Genomic DNA, 17,095 nt, shown 5'->3' with positions numbered 1-17,095 from the left:
TTCTTAAATACAAGTAGACTAAAGTTTGCTGAAAGAAGTGAACACCCAAAAAATGGTCATGCTATGCCAATGATGGTGTCCATGTCATGTGTAGTTTAATTACAATTCCTACTAGAAGGGTGATTTTTTTTATTTCAATACTAAATGTCATAAACTTGAAATGAGATTTCAAAAATGTTAAAAACTTGTAATGCATGCTACACTGCTACAGCCTTGAGCCATGTCTTCCAAAGAATTTCTGATTACATTGTAGATGTATACACTCAAACCAAAATTTTGTTTTCACCCAGGGAATACCATTGATTTCATTTGAAAATACTTTTCTTGTGAAGGATTTTCTATTTGAACCACTTTTCATACATTCAAATTTCCGCCAAGAAAACTTCCAAGAGTTTATGGAGCCTCAAGTCTAGATTTTATTATAAACATTCTTTCAAAATGTGCATAAACTTTTGAAGTTTTGTCACAAATTATTTTGTGATGTCACAATTATATGCGATTGTTGCAAACAAATTGTTAAGTTGGTAAAAGGAAAAAGTTAGGAATGAAAAAAGTGGGTTCTTACAGGAAAAAGCATGGAAAAAAATATTTAGTAAGAGAAAACAATGGAAAATGCGAACAAGCCTTTCCTAATGTTGCAAGGAGTGCTTGCGCATTGCAGTCACCAGGCTAAGCAAGTTAAAAAGCTCACACGAAGTGCTAATGCTTTTGCGAAGCAAACAAAAATTCAAAGTGATAAGGTACAAGTTTTGACACACGAAGCAGCTTCATCGATTTCTTCAGATCTTTCAAAGTGCTTAGACACTCAAAACCATGCAGGATCGACCGAAAGCATTGTTGAAATTCAATCAAAATTGAAAGAATTACTGTCCTTTTTTCCTGAAGTAAGCTGTATGTTGATGCGAAAAACTGTTGGGCTGAAAATGGTCAGTGATGTAGGCTACACCAGCTGCATTCTCAGGTGCACGGTCGATTGGTCGACAGGACAATTGGTCGACAAGACAGTTGGTCGACAGGACGTTAGGTCGACAGAACGATTCATTTTAGGGTTAGGGTTAGAGTTAAAGTTAGGTTAACTAACCCTAAAATGAATCGTTCTGTCGACCTAACGTCCTGTCGACCAACTGTCTTGTCGACCAATTGTCTGTCGACCAATTGTCCTGTCGACCAACTGACCGGGTACCCATTCTCAAGAGTCTCAAAACTATTCATATAGGTTTCTCTGCAGACTCCTTTTCACGGGCATCAATTTAAAGATGATAAAAAATTTCAATGAAAAGCAATAATCCGAAGTATGAAACCATTACATAATGTAGTCCACAAACGCATAGCCAATAACAATACGATACCCGGTCAGTTGGTCGACAGGACGTTAGGTCGACAGAACGATTCATTTTAGGGTTAGTTAACCTAACTCTAACCCTAACCCTAAAATGAATCGTTCTGTCGACCGGACGATTCATTTTAGGGTTAGAGTTAGGTTAACTAACCCTAAAATGAATCGTTCTGTCGACCAACTGTCTTGTCGACCAATTGTCCTGTCGACCGTGCACCTAACAATACACTGCCTCACGTTTTCGCCGAAGTCCAACGTGAGTGTTCCGTTGGAGCAACTGAATGGCGGTCTACAGTAGGCTAACTGTGAGATTGGAGAATAGAATAGAAAGATAAATTGTTGTCATGTGACATGGATAAAAGGCGAATATAAAAAAAAAAATTGAAACCAAAATTAAGTAGCCTACTAGGCCTAGTTAAGTTTGCTTTCTCCGAAAAGTGTTCAATACTTTTTCATAAATGTTATTTTTGTCTTTTTCAAATTAGGCAAGGCTGCAAAGAGTTTTTGATTGATTGATTGATTGAATCTTTATCCTCGGACTGGGAAAGCTTCTTGAAGAGCTTAATCCTGGCAGTTTCGCATACTTGTAGAGGCTTTGAATCACTGACGCAGGCCCGGTCACCGAGATTGACAGAGTGAAGTTTCCGATTGTTGAAGTCTTGTTGCCGGGAAACTATTCCATCCATTAGATGCCGCTGAATGGAGAGCAGTCCTTAACGTGCGTTGCTCAAGCGCACACCCCGAGAGTCGAACCAGCGCCGCTTGATCTTGAAGCTTCTTCGTTCCAGAAGTGACGCGCTAACCAATTGAGCTATCGGGGTGTTTTCACTTTGAATCAATGTTAATTTGTGTTCAACAAATATATTGATACAAATGCTTTTAAATGTTTCTAGGAGATGGTTTCTGAACCTCACACGAAATCACAATGTTCTACGAGTGAAACTGAAACGACAGATATTTACAATGAATTGCGATTACCGGTTCTTCCAACGTCATGTGATGGTTCCTATGATGATGCGCAGCACTATGATGTCAGTGACTGCGAATCAGATTTTTTCCCTGACTGGTCCAGTGTTGAGTCATGCACGAGTAGCATTGGATCAAGAAACGATCACTTCTTATCAAAATACAATCGAAAGGATAAAGATGAAATATTTTTAACTGATGACGATTTTTTAAAACTGTCGGACGACGACTTTGACTTCTCAGCAGATGATGATGATGAAGACTATGATATAATTAAACTGCGTGAAAGCAAAGCTATGCAAGAAGGTAAAATCTTGTGAAATATTAGCCTTGGACAGTTTCATGTTTTTTATCACAAAAACCATTGCCAAAGAATTCCACTGCACCTCCTCAGTTATGACTAAGTTAGTGCCCATGACTGACAGTGATGTTTCTATTCAGATTTTACAATCTACTATAGGCTATGTGCTGGAATCAGCATCATGCGATGCTGAAAAGGATGAAAGACATGGCCACGGTAGCGTTGACAGGGGTGTCCAGAGAGTAGGCTACTATTGGACCGGGACCCGAGCAGGGGGGGGGGAGGCGGATGCCCCCCCTGCCCTCAATTTTTCTGTGGATGGGGGGGCAGGGGGGCAATGGTGCCCTTTTAAGGTAATGTAAGCTACTGTACATTTTGCAATACGATGTAACAGTAAGTAATTACTCAATTAGGTAAATATCACAGTAAGTAATTAGCCTACATCAAGGGTCACCAACTGGCGGTTCACCACGCTGTTATGTGCGGCCCACGAAAGGTATCAACGTACAAGTATAACTAAAAATACTTTTCTTGAGGAGTTAAACAGCATGAAGGCAAAAATTACTTTCCGGGAAGCATATTTTCGCTTTGCATACGATTCTACCGACCGACCAATCAGATTGTAGTTTTAGGTAGGTGTCGTTTAAAGTTATTCCAATGCGATGTCCAGCAACACTGTCCTAGTGTTTGATTAAAACGTTTGTTTTCGAATTTCGAAAATATCTGTGAGCATAGGGTTGCTTATTTTAAGTTTGTAAATGTCATGTAAACACTACTGTGCGTTTCACCATTATTGGGTTTCACGAGCAGTGTTCCTTTATGCAAGTTTTTGTTGGCAAAATACTGTAGGTGGTGTGCCAAATCAATTTATAATAAACTGGAAAAATATTATAGCCTGTAACCTGTATGAACTAAAAGACTTTTTCTGGTACCAGTAGGCTATTATGAAAATAGTTAGCTTATTACTGCAAAATGTTGTCAATCAACAATTCTTGCCATGCTTGTAAGCACCGCAAGTGACAGCTGTCTAATAATCAAGGAAAGAAGGATTTATAGACTCTCACAAAAAGGATGAAAACCAACTCATTGCTTTTTCAGAGGGAACACTGTAGCCTACGTGAGTTACGATAGAAACGTTTATTCGGTGATTTCCACAAGCGTTTGTTTCATGGTGCCTGGTTTCTTTCTCCCTGTTATTGGAGCTTATTTTTTGCTGATATGTTTGCAAGTCACTATTGTTGCCTGTATTGCGATGCGTCAAACATTTCCTTGTTCACTGAAACTGTTAATGGCAAGACATCTTTTGTGAAGCGAAGTGACAACACCACTCTTGCTTGGCGATGAATATTGTGATGAAACCGCTCGCCTCGCTATAAGTGCGCAAAACAAGTGCCCTCGTTTATTAGGCAATGTTAAAGAAGTCAAAAGTGTTGTTAAAGGAGCTTGGTATGGCAGTAGCGTTGTTTGACTAATTTTGTTGCTGCGGTATTCTAAGATAAATATTAACAAGATGTAACGCTGGATACTGGGTACGAAATGCGTTCTTTTCTAGCATAAGAGTCAACCTACCTAAAATTTTACTAGTGCGGCCGGCTGCAGCTCTCCTAAGTGCCAAAGTGGCCCGCATGCAAAAAAGGTGAGTAACCCCTGGCCTACATCATCATAACATAGCACGATGCCCTGCCGTGCCATTGTCCTTTGTATACCGGACACTTGTATCATTTCTCGATGATGGATGAGCATTTTTGCTATATCTTAAAACTTTAAAAAAAAATTGGCCTTTCAGCAACAAAAGTGCCCTTTTTTCATAATCCTGCCCCCCCCACTCAAAAACCGTTCCGGCGCCCCTGGACCCGAGTGGATTTTAGGGGCTCGTAACCTTTGCAAGGGGCCCGGAAATTGAAGAAACAATCCCGTATTATTCGAATATAGTGAATTTTTCTTAGAAATTTCTTGATTTGGAACTCAAGGATCTCATTGGTACCGGGCCCAAATTAACCCCTTAACGGCCTTGCATGGCAACATAGCCAAATGCCCGCCAAAAATCAGCTTTATAAAACCTGCAATATGGTAACCCGATGTTGAAAATAGTGAAAATTTAGGGTATTAAACTGTCCAGACCTGTTTACAGAAGTGGGTCAGAAAAGATTGCACTGCACACCTTAAACACTGCACTGCAGCCTTCAACATTCTTTGAGAGACCAGGAACTTTCAACTCAGTAATAATAATGTGCATTTTTATATAGCGCTGTGGCCTATTATCTATCGCAGATATGCGCAGCTCCTCGGCGCTTTACAAAGCAGACAGTGTCAGTGCAGCAGCCGAGTGTTGTGACCTTGCAGAGGCAAACTTGAGATAAAATAATGTGATCTTGAAGAAATAATAACGATGAAATGTTTTACATTGTTGGAAGGATTTGACAAAGGTGAATGCAGTCTCGTATCAATACAATTACCTGTTCCAGCTTGCGGGAATGATGTACCTGGACCAAGCTCAGACATTTCAGAAAAAGCATCCCTTCCGCTGGACAACACGGTTATGAAGTAATATGTGACATATATTTGCTTACGCTCGGGCTGTTCGAGGTTTGAAATAGGTGTTTTATTTTAAAGCAGAATTAATTGCTTGCCTTTTGTTTAGTTACATTTTGCAGTAAGTTTTTTTTGTAAATGCTTTCCTTTCATTAACTTCTAAGTAACTTTCAGTTTCAAACTGTCGTGGTTTTGAAATCGACTAAAACGAAATCTAGAAAAAGCCATTATTTCAAAAAGCACCATGCAATTGATATTGCCTTGCGTCACGTTGCTGAACGAATGACCAAACTGTTTAGGCTTAGGCTACAAACTTTCAAAACAAAAACGATTCAAAAAACTTGAAACAAATTTCGTTTCAACCCACAATTCTGTTGTGGATGTCGTTTCGAATCATTTTTCTTGTTAGGCTACGAGTTTGTTGCATTGCAAATCACTCTTATTGAAAAAGTTCCTTTTTACTAGATTTTAATCAAACGCTTCATTTCAAACCGCCCCAGTTAATACATGACACCGTAGCCTATAACAACCCATTTGTATTATAAGTTATTTAAAAAAATTTTTTTTTTAATTTAGCCTACAGCCCAAGCAGTTAAATTTGTTTAGCCGCTATAGGGCGCTCAAGAGGAATATTTTTGTCAAACCACCCAGGCACATGAAACATGATTTGGTTTGGCTTTGAATTTTGATTCTCGGACCAAAAAGCCTCTGGGCTCTGATAGGTTATTCCTAGTCGTTTTGCATACTTGTGGAGTCTTTTGACGCATGAGCGGTTACGAGATTGGCAGAGTGAAGTTTCCGATTGTTGAAGTGTTGTTGCCGAAAGTTATTTCATCCACTAGGTGCCGCTGAATAGAGAGCAGTCCTGAAATGCGTTGCTCAAGCGCACACACCCAGACCAGAACCAGTGCCGCTTGATCTTGAGTCGAGCGCTTAACTGCTGAGCTAACGGGGCGAAGATAGATCAAACGATTCATTTCTCGGAGGCCTTTCTGACAAACAAGACTTAGTCTAAAAGCTTTAAACATCATCCAGCAAGTGAAACAAGCCATTTTTACATCGTTTCAAGGTCCAAATCTAACGGCTTTAAAAAAAAAGTATAACTGGCAACACTTGCTGAATGGAGAAGTGCAAACATGACTAATAAACCTAAAAAAAGAATGTGTAATCAGAGAGGAAATTCTTGGTTTAGACCACAGGATCTGCGTCGAGTTAAAAGCATGATTGTTGAAAATGACCTTGAAGATGGAGTGGATGTGGGGAAGAGAATGTTTGTCTTGCAGCAGAAGCGAAATAACATCAGTATGACATCGCACCCTTCGCCATTGTTGACCACGGATGACGTCACTTCGCTGAGGGTAAGTGGAATGTTAACTTGAAAATAATTTTTTCCAAAAATAGCATGCATTTACTCCAGTTACAGTTTATTTACTGCAAAGTTTATTTACTGCAATTTACTTACTGCACTTTAGTGCAAAAATTGAGCGATTGGAGAATAGACTTTGGAAAGTTTGTATTTACGCAAAATGTGTAACTCTTTTGCTATCGTATCAAAACGTGCTCTTATAGAAAACGTAGGGGTGTTGCATATTCAGATTTTGTGGCCGTAAAGTGTCAAAATTGACCAAATGGTGAAAGGGGTGAGCGGGTACTGTAGTAGTATCATGCAAAGACTAGTATGCAAGTTTTTTCTCTGTTTTTCTATTTCTTTCACTTCAAGTCGGTATAGGGCTAAATGTGTCTGATTCTTACAATTATGCAATAGAAATAGAATAACACAACGAATCATTGATGAGCAACCTTCACAGTAGGAATATCGTCAATCAATTAATATTCGTTCTCAAAACTTTAAGCGTAATGTCATATATTAAAGATAAAACTTCTTTGGCTTACATTTTCGATACTTTCTATTTCATAAAAAGCAATTTCAATTTTTGAAATTACTCTAGAAATCTCCGTCACAATTGAGCCCGAAGTTTACATTGAAACGATCAAGATCAAACATTAGCACCGAATTGTCCTCGCGCGGGCGAGATGAAAGTTCTATTGTTGAAGACACAAGAAACAATCTGATCTTGGAAGAAAACGAATCAAATCATTCTGACGAAACACATGCGTCGTGAACTCGCTACCCAATCAGAGAAGAAATATGCAAAATAGCGAACGTAAGCGCGCAGCAGCAAATAGGCTACAACGATATCTTGTCACTTCTGCTGTATCACGTTTGTTTTCTGTCTTGTATTTCTTATACTTGGGTTCTTCTTGAATGGTGCATCGTTGTTTTTGCTACATCCAAATATAAGTTTCCGAACAAACAAACGTATTGTAGGCTATTGCTGATGCTTTGTACTCGATTAAATGCAGCCTACCATAATAGCAAATGAAAAGAAAAAGTATACTACAAAGTTGTACGACAACGATGATAGGCCTAACCATGGCCACATAAAGATACGGCCTGATAGTGATTTGTCACATTTTGCAGAAATTTCCAGGTTTTTCTAACTTTGGGCGAACGTTTAAATAAATTTTTCTAAAAATTGTATTTTTACGCTTTCTTTATTCTTTTCCCCAGATGACACAATAGGTTTTAACATTCTCACATGTTGAAAAACAAAGATAATTTGATTTCGAAGATTTTAGTCAGACTAGCTGTTAATTTTCAATAACAGCCTGATTTTGCGTTTTTCAACTTACTTTTTCTCATTTGCTACTGCTTCCCCAAGGCAACAAAAAAGTTTTTTGTCATTAGGAAACCGCAAAAAGTAAAAACATCTCAAAAAATGTCAGTCAAGCACTAGTAGTAGCTGTAATCAAAATCTGCAAAATGTGACAAATCAGGCGCATCTCCAGGTGGCCATGGCCTAACAAGGAAACATCAACAATACGCAGAATTATTGGTCGTTACGGTAATTAATAAAGGATAAAGCCTGCGCACTAACCTGTAAACAGGCTGTTCCTACAAAATTAGCGATGAAAAGATCACAACAAAATCATTTTAATGAAGTAAACTGACTACTTCGCACATATTATGCTCTGCTGATCAGCGCCATTCTGATAGGTTAAATTTCAGCATAACCTATATGGAAATTTTTAATGGTAGATCTATCTTTTCAAAAGTTGCTCTCCGTAAAACGATCAGAAAAAAGTTTGAAAGTCAAAAAATTCCACGGATATGCAAATGAAACAAGATTTTTAAATGGTAAAATGAAGTTAGTTGAAGTTGTTTCATAACAACATAAAAAGTCAAGGAAAGTAAATGAGGCTCATGACAAATGTGCTTTGTATGAACACATTATCATAAAATATCTGTCGTTAACACTTTATCTCACTTTCAATAGGTCAAACATATTTATTTCATAACAAGAAATTATGTAGGCTACAAAAACCATGCGTTAAAAACCATACCATTTTTATACTTGCTTTATTTAAAGGCACATCCAAACATTGAGCACTCGGAGACGCGTGAACAAAATATGGTCACAGTGATAATAATACCAGACAACAATAACATAAAATTTGTCCGTGATTTAAATGCTTTTTGTCATGGACTCATGGGTTGTGATGAAACACTGTAAACTACAGCAAAAATAAATAACCTCTGTCTATTTAGCTCAGTGGATCGAAATCCGTCTTCATAAAGGGTGAAGTCAAGTAAGTAGCCTAAGGTTCAATTTTTGAGGGTGTGCAGTTGCATAATGAAGTTACACAACGCATACAACAGCACTCCAAAGTTTCAAACCGTACAACATGTTGGCGACTGGGCCTGCGTCGCTTTTGAAAACACTTTTCCAGTCTGTGTATTAATATTTCCATAATTACTTAATCGGACTTGAGACTTCTTATAAACAGGTTTCCTAGGTAGCAAATGTCAGGCCATATGCAAAAATGGACATCACTTCATCGTCTGGCTATGTTGAAACGATGTAAAAAGACGCGCTAAAAACAGTTTTCGGGACAAACGCAAAGAAGTCTAGAGATCCATATCCCTCACGCAATGAAGGAGCTTCAATGGCCCTTGCATTGCGTCACATCCGCTTTGAAACACGTCTGTTCGTGCTCGGTGCGGTTCATGGTCATTGCTGTGGATAGCATTTTGCAAATACTACTAACGTGTGATATTACAGTGGTTGGGATCAGTAGTGGGATTCGATCGGTTCGCGCAAACTGGTTCCTAAAAATGACGAAGTTTGCAGAGCCGGTTCTTGGCCAACTTTTTCGAGTGGACCTTGTATGATTGATCACCAAACGCAGGGTTGCCAGATGTAACTAAATTTAGTCAAAGCGAATCGGTTGCAAACTACAGTAGATAAAATCCCATCACTGGTTGTGATGGTTTAGACATGTTGAGAGTGAAAAACACCGGATAAGCGACAAAGTAAAGCCGACCCACAATCGAAGTGTTTTGATGTGGGTTGAATGGAAGTCTCAAGAGAAAATGGCGGGAGTGCGTCGGTAGCGGCATCTCGAATCCTGGCATGGCAATGAACTTGCCTAAAATCATGAAAGTGGAAGTCGAAAGTTGTCACAGGGACCCAGAAATTGATAAGAATGTAAAAAAATAAGACGAAGAAGATTAATGCCTCATATTATCTCCTGTGACTCTGTAGTTTGCAACTGTGGCATAAACAGCGAAGGACGAAAGCATGGTCTTAAAGCTAATACTGAACTTATACAACCTCCCATTGTCTAAACTCTTTAAAAGCTGTCTTTTTGTGACATATTTATCAGAGTTGTCAATGTAAGTTTTATAATGTCACAGTGACGTGATTCCTGCGTCAGTGGGAGTTTGTATTGTCACACACTTTCAACACTGGTTTCGCTGCTGAGACTATCAAGGCTGATCCGATTCGTCACACGATTGCCGTTGTGCACAAGTAAAATTTCGTCCTTGAGTGGTTTTTGATAAGGTATCATCGTCTCATTGTGTTTGTGCTCCTTTGCCAGTTCAGCCAATCGCCTCCTTTTCTCTTCATATGTCATTTTGTGACCACGACAGCACAAGGCGTATTTAAACCTTTCCCAACCCAGAGTCCAAAACTCGCAAATGCTAAGAGCGCACGATATAGCACCTGGAAGTAAAAAGCATCTATGATTTGCAATGAGTTTTCTGGCCGTACTTGCTACAGACATATAGCCTACTTCATGAACTATCTGGCACTTCTTAAAACCTGTCAAGGTCTCGCCACCTGTTTCAGTTCATTGACGTGTTAGTATATCGACTATTACAGCTATAGTAGTATCTTTTTCGTTCCTGGCGCGTTAATGACAAAAAATAAAATGATAATAACAAGAATGAGGTTCACACAATTCAATATAGTAATTATTCCACTAATCACTTCTGGCTGGTGAATTGCTATAGTTTACAAATAGACTAAAACACATTCGTTTATGGCAAAATACAACTACTCAGCAACTTTCAATAGGATGCTCACCCAAACCGAACATGAGCCACATCAGACAAGTTTTTTCCATTGGTCTAGAAACGAAACAATCCACTGTTTTAGGGCAAGGCCATTGTTTGCATTCAAATAACTCCGGTACAAGAAAGCCGTACAAATAATATTGTCCAAGAAGAAATCCAACCTGTAATCATGCAAAAACCGTTGTTAATTATAGCAAGGAGTTTATTTATTTAATATTATTTTTTACCTCTTGCACAGCTTTTGGGATAGGCTACAATTATGTCATCAAGCTGCATGAAAAACGAATGTTTTGTAATAGAGCCCAGACTCCATGTATTTCCCAAACAAACATTTAATGTGGCTTTATTTTCAAATAGAGAAGGTTCTCCACCGCCATAAGAGTAACAATAAAACAAAAAGTTATTTAGGTTATCAATCGCGCCCGGCTCAAGATCACGCGGCGCATGTTCGACTCTCGGAGTGTGCGCTTGAGCAACGCATTTCAGGACTGCTCTTCATTCAGCGGCACCAAATGGATAGAATAATTCCCTGGCAACAACACTTCAACAATCGAAAACATCACTCTGCCAATCTCGGTAACCGGCCCTGCGTAAAGAGCCTCTACAAGTATGCGAAACTACCAGGAATAACCTATCAAGGCTTTGTCAGTCCGACTGTCCGAGGATAAAGATTCAAAAACCAACCAATCCAATCTTACCAAAACAAAATGAAGTGTGTAGGATTACAGCTTACAAAATTTAGCAATGATTGAAATAGTTGCCTCATCTACGCCATTGTAATACGAGATGTCAATGAACGAACCTGAATCTGCCACCAATTTGTGTTGTGTTGGAAGAAGATAAAAACGAAAAAATTTAGAGAGCTTGATGGGCGCTTAGAAGTAAGATTATTTTTATATGCACAAAAATCTTGAAAATTAAAATTATAGGCGGAGACCGGGGATAGTTCGGACGCGGGGATACCTCGGATAAGGCATTTGACGTCACAGTAGAGTATTGTTAAAACACGTTTACCAGAGCTTTGTGGCTCCATTACAAATCAGGATAAAGTTTGCAAGTATGTCTGGTTTTCTTAGAAAGTTGAGGCCGAAAAAGTAATTTTATCAGTGATATCAAGATTTTAAAATTGTACGTGTAAGGTCATAATTCCGTTGCAGTTAACCAAAACAAACTTTTTATTGATTGAGGTTGTAGTTAGAAAGCTATACTCAGATAAGCAAGTGATGATTTTGACCAGCAGTTAATCAGATAGCCATATTTTCTTCATTTACCTGTAGTCACGTGGTCGGGGATACTTCGGACACAATGGCCGAAGTATCCCCGTGGAAAAAATCAAACTCAAACAAAATCTTATTTTCAGATCTTTTGAATAATTTATTGAATTTTAAAGACATAATGGTTCGAACATATAAAAGAAAAACAAATATTCTGTATTAACTGTCAAATCAACTCAAAACGTCTGCATAAAATTGCTGTCCGAGATGACCCCAGGCATGTCCGAAATTACCCCGGTACCGGGGTGACTTCGGACATTTGAAGACCGTAGAAATTATGCTTTTTATAAGCATTTCCGGTTTTCTAAAACAAACGATACTCCTACCCTTTTTTGGCAAAGCTTTAAGGTTTACAACAAAATAACATTTACAAACTTGCTGTGTAATTTTAAAAAAATATGGGCTGTTTTCAAAAAATCGTCCGAGCTATCCCCGGGCTCCCCTACATTAAGTTAAAACAACATTTTTAAACGTAATATGTGTAAAAATCTATACCATAAGTTAATAGTATGTGTCATTTATGATGAGCTTTTGTTAAAAGGACTTACTTCAAAAAGAGTACGAATGACCACGTGCCACCAGTACGCGCGATACAATTGTGGGTTTTCCAACATCCTTCTACTTTCTTTGTTCGCTCTTATTTCGTCATAAGGTCTTGGTTCTTTGATGTATTCGATGTTACGTCCATGCTTGTCGGAATAAATTGGATAGCTTTGACTTGGCCTGCAATTGTATTTTTCTCACGCGACTTGCTCGTGCAAACGCTTACTGATTTTTTTTCACAGGAGGCTTATGGCCAAGACATAGTCTGTTAAGTTGCAATTCTATAGGCTGCTGTTAAAATCTAGAAACTTCTGTCGCATAGTAAACCATTTCTTGATCATCTGGAGTTTGAAACATAAGACACTCAACCGTCTCATTGCTGAAGTAGTGGAAAAACTACAACATTGTTTAAAATAAAACAAAAATGGCGAAGCGCAAATGAAACTTTCATGAATGATAAAATTCAACTTACCCGGGATCTGGCCAGTGCTGCCATTTGCGAGAACGCAACTCTTCTGTCGACGTACTATTGTTATTCGATGTTGATATTTTACGTTTTTCCAAAATGTTTTTGTCTTGATGAAGACTTCGGCTAGGAAAATTTCCTAACCTTGTAGTCTCGAAATTCTTTTGGGACATTTTTTTCCCTTTGTTCTTGTCTGAATAATTATGTTTTTTAGAATGTAATGTTCTCAAAACAAATAGCGGGGAAGCGGCAGGGTCCGAGAAATTGTACGATTCTGTCCTCCTTCGCTTATATACTGGTGCGTTGACATAAAATGGGACGGAGTCTTGTCCAGAGCTGTTGGTGTCCCAAGTTTTCGCTTTTTCATCATATCCAGAAAGAGGAAATTTCACGTAGGCATGATAAATCTTGTGACTCGCGTAGAGACAAAACAAAATCCCCGGAGACGAAACCACCAGCACCATCAAAGACCAAAAACGCAGTTGAGATATTGGACTGAACTTGTTGAAACAAACATTTTCGCAGCCTGGGGTCATTGTATTACAGACGAAACTGGACTGGAATGTAAAAAAGTTCAATTAAACATCATACAGTTATTATTGTTAGTAAAAAGACAACCCTTTGAATCATCAGTTTAATTTCTCGTATTTGAATTGATGAAAATAAGCCAGCAATGAATGCGGAAAAGTTTGGATGTTATCAAGATTTATTATCTTCTCTTGCAATAGTTGCAACGTCTATCTGATGAATGCGAAAGTAAAAGCAGAAATATACGAATTGTTTTATTACTTTACTGACGTTACGCTCATCATAAGAATGAGCATCTTCAGAGCGCATAACGTGCAATGTTAATGATACGTTCATCTATATTCTATACGGGCATAGATGCGGGATATATCCAAGTACGAAAAGCCGTTGTACCTGCTTCTATGCTTACTCATTCTGAATGTGCTTCAATGTAGGTCTTTGGTTATTTTCTAGAAGCCTCTTAGCCAGGGCCGGATTTAGCTGATGGAGGGCCCGGGGCACTTTTAGATCGGGGGGGCCCCCGTGCAAAAATTTTTTTCAAGCTTACGGCGCGAAAAACCATCTCTACGTCTACAGTAGCATCAGTCCAGTACTGCACAGCATTTTGCAGAAACTTTAAAGGCCAAAAGGAAAAAAATCACATTTTTTCCACATAGGAGGACCCTTCAAAAGTCGGAGGGACCGGGGCAACTGCCCCCTCTGCCCCCCCCTAAATCCGGGCCTGCTCTTAGCATAGTTCGGGAAACAACGACAATTAAAAGTGGCATAAGGAAAGACCATCGGCCCGAGAAGTTCAAAGGATACAGATTCAATTCCATACCGAATTATGTCAGAAATTGCATAATTCTCAATGGACTACTACGACACTAACACGACAATCTAACTTGTAAAAACATATTGACATCTTAGAAAACTTTAAAAAAAAGCCAAATCAAAGGGGCCCATCAACCCGTGCATCAATCTCGCAAAATAAACATCAGACGCAAAACGGCCAATTTGTTATGATATGATAACCTATTGCATCACATGCAATGAACTCCTACTATACTACATTAGGCTATGTATCATCATACTTTTAGCCAAATTACAAACTTGGAATACGCTAAGTTTAAAATATAAACAGACATCAGACATAACTCAGCAACAACACTACATTTAACATTATAAAAACAAAAAAGCAATAAGCGAATGTATTTGGCTAGTCATCATCAGGCCCGTAGTTATACATTTTAGCTTGGGGGGGGGCTCAAAAGCTGTTGCGAAGTAAAAAGCTATGTACCAGTGGCGGCTTGTGACTTTTGGCCATGGGGGTGCTGTAAATGGTGATGTTAAATATGACGTCGTAAAGTAACAGGAACGGACAAGCGCCGAAGGCGCGAGCTTCCTAGGGGGGTCTGGGGGCATGCCCCCCCAGAAAATTTTGCACTTTTATATGCTCTAAAATGCCATTCCTGGTGTTTTCAGGACAAAAAATAAAAATTTTAAGCAGTTGAAAATGTGGATTTTTAGAACTTTGAAACAAAGAGCACGAGGGATCAGTATCGAGCACGAGGGATCAGAGAGAGAAAGCGAAAAATTAATGAATGTCATCACGGAGGTTGAAGATACTTTATTTCAAGAGCTCTGTGCCCCTGAAAAGAGCGATGTTGGTGCAGTGGACCTCACTAAAAGATTTAGGCTATATATGCTAAACCATCACAGCACGCTTAGAATAGTGATACCTTTCAGAGTAAACGTTTTCAAGGCATGTTTTTGAAATACAACACACCAATACCATCCAGCGCGGCTGTGGAACGCATGTTTTCGCTTGGAAAGGACATTATGCGTCCCAAACGCAGCAGGTTGTCAGACAAACGTTTTAAAATGCTTATGTTTCTACAAGGAAATAACTAAAAGCTTTGAGCTTGGGGGGGCATTGCCCCCCCAAGCCCCCCCGGCAACTACGGGCCTGGTCATCATACATACCTAGTAGTAAACGTTACCTTATTGTTTTTTTGTTTTTATAATGTTAAATATTGTGTTGTTGCTGAGTTATGTCTGTTTTTGGTTTAAATAAGTTACCTCGCTATCCAAATTGCAAATTTAAAATAATTGTAAAACGGATTCTTGAAAATCCTCTCAATGAAGAATTAATTAATCTTACCTGCTCATCGTGATAGACGTTGTCCCCAATCCTCGCTACCACCACGATGCGAAATATAAACATCATAACTATCCATAACTTTCCAGGAAATGTGGAATGAATACGGACTTGTTCCAACAGTCCATGCAATATATGCCAAGCCATAACTCAATCATATACTTGAAGACTTAATTACAATTTTTCCAGAGTGTCATAAGTAAGTAACACATTTTGTCATCTGTAAAGGAAACGATCAGTTTGATTGACTTGTGCACTTTCGGAGGCTGCTTGGTATGACAATAATTCGGGTCACACAAAGCAAGAAACTGTTGATGAGCACACCCATGGACATTTTGGTATAATATTTCTGTTAAGATATTTTTGATGTTGTTAGTTTTCCAAAAAAATAGTCTAGACCTCAAAATGCAAACCAGAAACTTTTATGGAAAAATTTAGGAAACTGTGCACAACAATAATTAACTCGATTTAACATGTTGGGTCACTTGACTGCTTAGCTGCGAACTATCTCGGGCTGGGTTAGTGATTGACTATGCTAGTTTTTAACTTGTGCTGATCAACTTTGAAAAACAACTGTTTGCCTTATGCTTCTACATGGTTTGCTAACAGAGAAGCAAACAAGCAATGCAATGAAACTCGATTATTATCAAACGACATTTCTTCGGATTTCATTCAAGGGGTACTCCCTTCGTTATCTAGTTCAAGTTTAGAAGTGTCAGAATATGATAAATGCCATATCCTTCTTATCAGGAGGAAAACTGACGTAAGCCACGTGCCAATGCAATCTTGAAGCTCTTTTAACAGTAAGCTTGAAAACATAATCATACCTGATGCTATAGTGATGTAAAATAACCTCAAAATTGCTGTTGTAAACGTTTACTGCGCTACACACGTCAAAACGAAACCCAGTTGGCAAAATTCATGTTTTTAAGTAAATTCTAAGCCTGAAGACGTTAAATCGATGTAAAAGGGAAGAAATTTTGTAAGAATCATGAAAAGAAATGACAGAAGTTGATCTGACAATGTTCATGAATGCCTTATTTTATATTACTAAAATGGAGTCTAAAGCACGGAGAAACATCAGGCATAGCATTTTATAGATAAGCAGTCTAGTCTGAAGCTGATCTAGACATCACGCAAAGTTTGACATTTCACAGTCGTTGCCTTTTTGATACGGAATTTGCCTCTCATTCTTCTAGTGATATCATACAACTTCCTAGTTCACATGCCATATCCCCTGAACATTGGCGTATTCTATGCAATATGGTGACACTGCCATGATGTTCAGGTTAATAAAACTCTTTCTGTTTACGCTACATTAGCTTACAACAAATTTAAAGTATTTTGTTCACTAGCCTACTGTATTTAAAGTCCGAAAGTTACTAAAACCATAGACAATCTCTGTCTGCGATCAACTGGTCTTCTCGCTACGCCATACCTATCTGAACGCGATCAACCACCTTTCGATGTCTGTTTTGAAACAAGCTGCGTTTTACGCGGAAAATCCTGTCGTGACTGTTTACGCGAGAGCTTCCAAATGTCGATGAGGACTTTACAGATATAAAGTATCTACTATTTAATGGGATT

General features: G+C 38.6%; 2 protein-coding genes across 3 annotated transcripts; one reads left to right on the top strand and one right to left on the bottom strand.

The window, feature by feature from the left end:
- Positions 1 to 543: 543 nt before the first annotated feature.
- Positions 544 to 7,448, top strand: LOC145784474 (uncharacterized). 2 transcript variants are annotated; one of them, XM_082596297.1, is made up of 5 exons: positions 544 to 884; positions 2,230 to 2,608; positions 5,069 to 5,147; positions 6,328 to 6,493; positions 7,085 to 7,448. In XM_082596297.1, the coding sequence occupies exons 1-5, from the start codon at positions 606 to 608 to the stop codon at positions 7,256 to 7,258; spliced, it is 1,077 nt and encodes a 358-aa protein (XP_082452423.1). In that variant the 5' UTR covers positions 544 to 605; the 3' UTR covers positions 7,259 to 7,448. The 2 variants fall into 2 exon arrangements, with proteins under 2 accessions (XP_082452423.1, XP_082452422.1); XM_082596296.1 differs by having other exon boundaries at positions 5,018 to 5,147.
- Positions 7,449 to 9,929: 2,481 nt separating this feature from the next.
- LOC145784834 (gap junction delta-2 protein-like) lies at positions 9,930 to 15,655 on the bottom strand. The gene is made up of 5 exons (XM_082596675.1): positions 15,512 to 15,655; positions 12,847 to 13,397; positions 12,380 to 12,554; positions 10,568 to 10,718; positions 9,930 to 10,204 (listed from the first exon to the last, which is right to left on the bottom strand). The coding sequence occupies exons 1-5, from the start codon at positions 15,653 to 15,655 to the stop codon at positions 9,930 to 9,932; spliced, it is 1,296 nt and encodes a 431-aa protein (XP_082452801.1).
- Positions 15,656 to 17,095: the final 1,440 nt, after the last annotated feature.

This window comes from Aplidium turbinatum, chromosome 15, assembly GCF_918807975.1.
Source record: "Aplidium turbinatum chromosome 15, kaAplTurb1.1, whole genome shotgun sequence".
Taxonomy (NCBI): domain Eukaryota; kingdom Metazoa; phylum Chordata; class Ascidiacea; order Aplousobranchia; family Polyclinidae; genus Aplidium; species Aplidium turbinatum.
The sequence above is the reverse complement of the archived record's forward strand: the minus strand, read 5'-3'. Positions and strand labels throughout refer to the sequence as shown.